This window comes from Triticum urartu, chromosome 6A (genome assembly GCF_056163025.1).
Source record: "Triticum urartu cultivar PI428250 chromosome 6A, HENAU_Tu73, whole genome shotgun sequence".
Classification (NCBI taxonomy): Eukaryota; Viridiplantae; Streptophyta; class Magnoliopsida; order Poales; family Poaceae; genus Triticum; species Triticum urartu.
The window spans coordinates 54,462,757-54,470,279 of record NC_141878.1 but is presented as its reverse complement, the minus strand read 5'-3'; the positions used below and the strand labels follow the sequence as shown (position 1 = coordinate 54,470,279).

At 46.6% G+C, this 7,523-nt stretch overlaps 1 protein-coding gene across 1 annotated transcript; it reads right to left on the bottom strand.

Annotated features, from left to right (window-relative positions):
* Window positions 1–6,002: 6,002 nt before the first annotated feature.
* Window positions 6,003–6,590, bottom strand: LOC147963879 (uncharacterized). Its single transcript, XM_087529743.1, has one exon. It carries the CDS (start codon window positions 6,588–6,590, stop codon window positions 6,003–6,005), a length of 588 nt encoding a protein of 195 aa, XP_087385869.1.
* Between the last annotated feature and the right edge of the window lie 933 nt (window positions 6,591–7,523).

Below are 7,523 nucleotides of genomic sequence, written 5' to 3'. Positions count from 1 at the left end.
ATGCAAAAGTGTTGGCGCCTAATCATTTGCAGTGTTCAATGAAGCAACGATGAACTATAGTGGCAGCAAACACTTTGGATCAAGCAAGAAGAAAGAAACCGAAGCTGATACCCAGATTGATTAGATCAATCTTGACACTAGCAACTCACCGTTGACCTCTCAGGAAAGTAAGAAGCAAAGGATTTTGTGCCACCCAACCATTGTGGCATTTTCTTCTTTTCTACTGAATTCGAAATTCAACTCCTTACATGGCCAAAGCCATCCCATGAGGCCATGATATAGCGTAGCGCACACCCTGCCAACTTGATTTCCATGCCTTGTCCACGCAATAACATGGGAGATCTACTAGAAATCAAAATCCTTAAATTATTGGACTCTCGTCGTCTAAAAACAAGCTAGTCATAACTTAACTAATCAATGATCTATGAATGCTTATCATATAAATCCTTCAACAACCAATTAACACTCATCGAACAAAAAAAGGCGATCCAGCAATTGATCACCTAGATCCTGCAGCAACCAACTAGGACTCATCAAGCTAAAAAAAGGTTATAAGGTCAGGTGTGTGTCCCGAAACAGGCTCAGACTCTCCTACGGATGGCACTTCTCCTCTTCCTGCAGGAAGAACTAAAATCTCGATTGGAATTGTACCTACCAAAAAAGTCTGAGTCGTTTCTCCTTCAGCTTAAGTACGAGTAAACATGCTATTTTTCACTGGTTTTGAACAAAACAATTTGGCAACTGTCGCTGGCAAATATCCTGACCTGACTAGTAGGTATCCGTTCCATTGTTTTTCTTTGCAAAAAAAGAAAAGAAAAGGTATCTATTGTTTTTTTCTTGAATGCTCACCCAAATGTGCGTTGCTGTGCATTAGAATGAAATGTCAAGACGACGCAAAAATGCAAGAGGCTGAAACTCAGAAAAACAAAACTGAAGAGAAGAAGAGAAATCTAAAGCAACACTGTACAAGGGCTGCGCGCTAGCAGACTTAGAGCTTTGACTTGTTTTACTGTATCGATGTTTCATATCTTATAATAAAGTGATAAAGAAAATTTGCTAGGTGTGACTTGAACCACACAAATCACAGAAATGAGCCGCAACAAAAGGTAAAGTAAATTGGATACCACTGGTAGACACCATTAACAAAATCCATTGTTTTATTGTATGGATTTTTTTTACATTTAATCCGGAGTGCGATGATTAAGAAGGAAAAGTGGGCCTCCCTTTCTCACACACGGATCGTGTGACATGTGTGTAGGAGGAAGAAAAAGGAACGATGGTTTTGTACGGGAGGGGACTCAGTGCGAGCCGGCCGGTTTCAAAATGGGAATGGTATAAGTGGGGCTAGTTTCGTTCATACAGCGTTAATAACCCTCATGCGCGCTTCTTTCCGGCAAATCGGTTGGGGGGGGGGGGGGGAGGGGGGGGGGGGTTCCGCGCATCCTTTGAAATACGGAGGGAATACTACTTCCAAGGTCATAATTATTACATAGAAGGCCACCATTCAAGCAGAACCCAAGAATTGCAAAGCACATCATCGCAATATGTTGAAGATGCCATCAAGTAGCAAAAGAAAGAAGTACTGTTATGAGACTACTTCAAATTGCTAACTTAATATGGAAGCTTATGAACAGTATTCCCACCAACCAATTATCAAAAACTAGCTTTCTTCTTTTTATGGTGTGAAGCTAGATATGGCGTACCAGCAGCGTAGACGCTTTCAAACGCATGACAACAGGACACCGCCGCCTTGGGTCTGGCAAGCTTCTTGAACTGCAGTCAGTCGAGTTGGATCATAAAGAAGCCACTTAGTATATCCATGCACTGCTAGGCAAAACCTTACCAGTAGCGCTGGTTTTTGAGTTACCAGTAGCGCGGGCGCCAGCGCTACTGCTACAACGCTACATCTATTTTTTAGCAGTAGCGCTTATTTAGACCAGCGCTACTGGTAAGTTCAGATACTAGTAATACGGCACTGGAAAGCGCTACTGGTAAATGAGCGCTACTTGTAATATTTTGGCCTGCGCCACTGCTAAAATTTATGTTTTTTCCTATTTTGGTGTTGTACATGTTTAAACAGATATAAATCTTTTATACAATGACAACTCATCATGAACTAGTCTGTTCAAAAAGCATATTCATTACCACTTGTCATCACCACCAAACAATGTTCGTCAATGAGACATCATATAACAAGTTGGTCACTAGTCATAATCACGACTCCTCCTCATCATCATCAACTCTAACACATTGTAGCACATAATAACACATTATAGCTATGACCTACTCTTCGCATAGGACGTACTCTACCTCTCTTAGGTAAAATATCATAAAACAAGATAGGCATTGACTCTTCATTAAAGAAAATTGACTCTCCATAATAAAGAATGGAGATCATCATGTCTCCAAGTCTTGGCCTACGCACAATATTGTTGCTCCCAAGTAGCTCTCTACGATGGTCGAAACATTTGTTGAAATCATTTATTATCATGGCTTCCTCGCTTTTAGAAATCCGTTATGGACAGGAGTGATGTGGATACTACGGCTGACCTGGACGTGGTGGCCGTAAGCTCATAACATCGACGCGACCTCTCGGCAACATAAGATGAGGCACACAATCCATCGGGATTTTCTGTTCAAAAACATAGTAATAACTTTGTAGTTAGCAATGTTCAAAGGATGCGCGGATGTCGTAATAGTAGAAAATCTTACCATGCTATCTCCATTGATGTTGCCGTAGTTCAATACGTGCACTAGTGGCACGTATTGACCATAATGTGGAGGAGTTTGATAATAGCTATTGTAATTCTCAAGATCAGTCAAAAATGCGATAAGACCATCTTTCTCCTTATTAGTTAATTGTGCTTCATCATTGTAGTAGTAGGTTTTGTCTACCATTTTCCGTACATTTTTTAAATAATGAAAATAAGTTGTCAATGGAAATAAGCTGTCAAATATTTTGAAATAAACAATATAACTTACTTAATAAATATGTTTGAGAAATCCACACAGCGGTAGAACTGGAAGCGTGTCAACAAAGACCCAAATGGTCATATTCTTTTCGTCGATGTCAGGATCACCAAGATCGAAGGTGAGAAGCATACCCTCATGAAAATCATATGCCTTGCAAAGGGCTTCCCAATTCAGGCAACCAAAAATGGATGAGTTCACAGAATTGTATAGATTTACAGCAAAATCATAACCATGATGGGTCCTTAGTTGACTTTTCTTTGTCTCCATGCTTTCATGATCTTCAAAACCCATCTTCTCCAAGACATAGTGTCTTGCATGGCATGGGATAAGCTAGTCGAATTGTAAAAGACGGAAATTACACATTGAAGAAGTAGAGAAGTCGTGCAAAAATAACAAAAAACACTTGTCATCGTTGCTTCAACATCGAAGGTCTCTTGGAGCATGATGCTGAAGCGCCGACTTTCTACCAGGTGAGGCCTGTCGCACAGACCGCGCTCATCTTCGCAATACTCGCACATAGCGAATTCCCTTTCGTTGTCAAACATTTCCTAATAAGTAATTAATAATCCATCATCGAATACATATATAGTAGTTTGTAGCAAATATCATCATATAACAACTAGAACACCTAAAATTTGTAGTTTGTAGCAAAGATCATCATCGAACCTAGTTTATAGCAAAGATCATCATATAATCCATCATCGAATAGATATATAGTAGTTTGTAGCACAAACCACGCTTATCTTTTGCATTCAATAAGAAAATAACTAATAGGTAATTAATAATCCATCATCGAATACATATATAGTAGTTTATAGCAAAGATCATCATATAATATCACTAATACATCTCGAATAATAGCTCCTCTAGGTTCAGTGGGCCGCGGTGGACACCCAAAGAGAAGGAACCATCATAGGATCATAGCTCTGGTGAGATCCCCAAAGAATCTGCCAGGTATTGGAGAACATGTCGTTCGCCAACGCAACAATGTAGCGCTGGACGTGTGTGTTCTCCTCCGTGACACGGTGTTGTACCAGCTGCGCGGGGGACTCAAGCCTCTGCACCGATGCAGGCCCATGTGACTGCCACCAAAGAAGCTCCGGGTCGATGACGGGCTGGCTCCTCACTAAGCTGCGCTCCCCAGAAGGTAGCACAACCCAGTACTAGCCCGGCGGAGCCCAGTCCCGGACATGGCCCCTCGGCTCAAGCAGGAGTCCTCCGCCGAGTCAATGACGAGGATGCGGGATAGGCATCGTCGACGTCAATAACAAAATGCTTAATTATGAAGACAAAATTAATAAACACTTAGCAAAATTCGGCATGACCTTTGCTAAAAGCAGGACATATCGAGCGCCTGAAATTTGCCAAAACATAAATGAATCGACATTTCTATCAAAACATAGGCCACTCGGTTAAACAACTAAGATTGTGACATGTTCAAAATATGACATATATGCACTTCCAATTTGCATATAACAGGAATAATTGTTTTTACTAAAAAAATAACAACAAATGTGATAGTTCAAAATATGATCCTAAGATTAACTAGCTAGGGTTCATACTAAATTATCCTAAGATTCATACTACATTATCCTAAGATTAACTAGCTAGGGTTCATACTACATTATCCTAAGATTAAACAACTAATATTAAACACCTAAGGTTAAACAACTAAGATTAAAAACCTACATTATCCTAAGATTCATACTACATTATCCGAAGATTAACTAGCTACATTTCATACTACATTTTCCTATGATTAAACTACTAAGATTAAAAACCTAAAAATTTCAACTTGCTAGGGTTCAAAAGAAACTAGGGAGGACAAGGAAGGAGGGAGGAGGATGTACCTCTCGGTGGAGGAGGGCCTACGCAGGGGGTGGCCGGCGCGGGAGGAGAGCTGGCGCGGGGGCCGGGGCGGCCGGCAGGGGAGCAGGCCGACGCGGGGGAGGGCGACCAGCGGGGAGGCGGGCCGGCGCGGGCGAGGGCGGCCGACGCAGGAAGGAGGGACGACGCGGGGGACGGCAGTATGCGGGGGTCGACGGTGGCGCGAGGGGGATTGAGGGAGGAGTGTGGAGTGTGTGAGTGAGCTGAGTGATGAGGCCGGGGGGCGTGCTGGGGAGGGAGTGGGCTTAACAGCAGCGCGAGTAATGGGCCAGCGCTACTGCTAAGCCCGCTAGCTATAGTGCCGGCGCACATCACACGCTACAGCTAAGTGGCCTGCCCTTTTGGCCCCGGCGGCCCGCTAAACAGCAGCACGGCCCACGCCAACCAGCGTTGCTGCTATTCAATAGCAGTAGCGCCCGTTTTGGCCGGCGCTACTAGTAAATACCAGTAGCATGGGCGCCCAAACAGGCGCTACCGCTAAAATTCTATGTATAAGCATTTTTCTAGTAGTGATGAGTACCACGTTGTTGTCCTCTGCAAACCCTATGATCCTTATGTTCTGCTTCCCTGAACGGAGCGAAAGTAACTTGTCGAGTTCGATAGACCTTCCGATCACCCATGAAGCAACACCATGCGCATCAGTCCTCCTACTCCATAGCTGGGCAATGTAGTTTGAATTCGACATGAATAGGAAACCTATCCCACCACCACCCTCGGCCCGCATAACCCTGAAGTAGTTGCCCTTGCTATAGATAGGCACCGACACCGGCATTACAGACAGCCTCTGCCTCTCCAAATCAAACTGGAGAATTCCTTGGAAATTCCCAATGAGCTGCCAGTAAAGGGAATCTCCAGCCAACACAGCATGATCCATGTAAATGCTTGTGGAAAACCTCGGAAATAAGCTGCTCGCATGATCATGGTTTGGAAGGGGTGTTGTGATCTATGCTTTGAATTTTGGCCGAGAAAACGGATTTTGACAGAATTTCGGCCATCTCGGCTAGGGGCGAAAAATACCTTCCGGCGAAAAAAATGTATTTTTGTCAAAATTTGGTCAAACTTAAGTCAATTTTTGGTTAAATTTCGGCCGGAATTTCTGAAAATGGCGGAAATTCTGCCATCTCGATCTGGGGTGAAAAATTTCACAAACCGAAAGTCAAAACACAGGTTGTGATGAACCTTTCCCATGCGCCGGTCTTCGACGAGTAGACGCAGGCCACTGCTCGTTGGTTTTCTACCACGTCGTCTGCTGCCACCAGGACCACCTGGAAGTGCTTGGCGTCCCTGGCGGCAACGCGAAGCACCGCCCCGTTGATCAGGCGCTCATCCCAACCATTAGTCATGAGCCCCGGGGGAACATCGAGGCGGTGTTGCTCGCTGGTGAAGGGTTCCCACACCAGTACCTGGACATGCTTCGGGGCGATGATGAGCACCAATCCGTGGCGGCATCCGAGAGGCCTGCAAACGATGTCGCCCTCGTCGAGCTTCAGGGAGAAGCACTCGGGAGCGACGCGATCGGGGGCATCCAGCGCCGGCAGGAAGTCCAGGCTTCCGCAACCGTCGAAGAAGCCGTGAAGGGGAGGCTTGTGGCGGTGGTGGAGGCGGAAGCGGCGGCGAAATCCCGGGTCGGTGACGTGGTGGCGCCAGCGCGTGCAAGCGAGGGATGCGCGAGGGAGGGAGGAGGGATCCAGGGGAACGCGGATGAGGATCTCGGGTAGCATGTTGTCCATTGTCGTCCTCCAGCGGGGACCCCGGCGACGACGGGTGGCTGCTGGCCGGCATCTCGCCCTCTGGTCGCCGATGCGGGATCGAGCTATGCGGTGCGGGGGTGCTGAAACTGAAACTGAAGTGGGGTGCCAGCGGTAGACTGCGGTGCGGGGGTGTTGAAACTGAAACTGAAACTGACGCGGCGAGATGCGGGATGAAAATATCGATCGGGAGCCCACGTTGTGGTCTCTTGGGCTTTATTGTGGACTCTATCATTTACTCAAAAAAGAATGGGAAACGTTTACGCGTGGTGCGCCGGCGGAACGCTCGGGCCGGTCACTTCGCCACGCTGCCGCTAGCCACTAGGAAGGGAACATGTGTACCTTATCTTCTCCCCAACGCCCGCATCCACTCCTTCCTCGCGGCCATGACTTCGCTTTCACCATATGTTTCCGCCTCGCCTCCTCTACCATAGCACCAGGAAGCACCAGACACTCCCCCCTTCGCACCTCACGCTGCACCTCCTCCATGGGGGTGCCGCTCCCATGCGCCATGGCCTGCGAGCTCAAGGTCAGGGCGGCCATGGCTTACGAGCTCGGGGCGGACTGCGGCGGGGGCTCCTACGAGCTGCTATGGATGCCATGGCTTATGAGCTCGGGGGAAGACGAGGACGGGGGAGACTGCGAGCTGCTATGGGCGACGCCGTTGAGCATTTTCTACTAGGAGAATCTCATCGGAGCTGCGAGCATCAAGCGACACCTCCCATGTTACAACTGGTGTTCAAGGAAGCTACCACAGGCGCCGCAAAAAGCTTCAACCGGTGACGCCAAATGCTGGGAACGCTCATTGCCATCGCAAAAAGCTACAACTGGCGTCGCAAAAATCTTTGACCGGCATCGCAAAAAGCTTCAACCACGACAACATATGTCAGGGCTGGCTACTGTCAGTACCAAAAA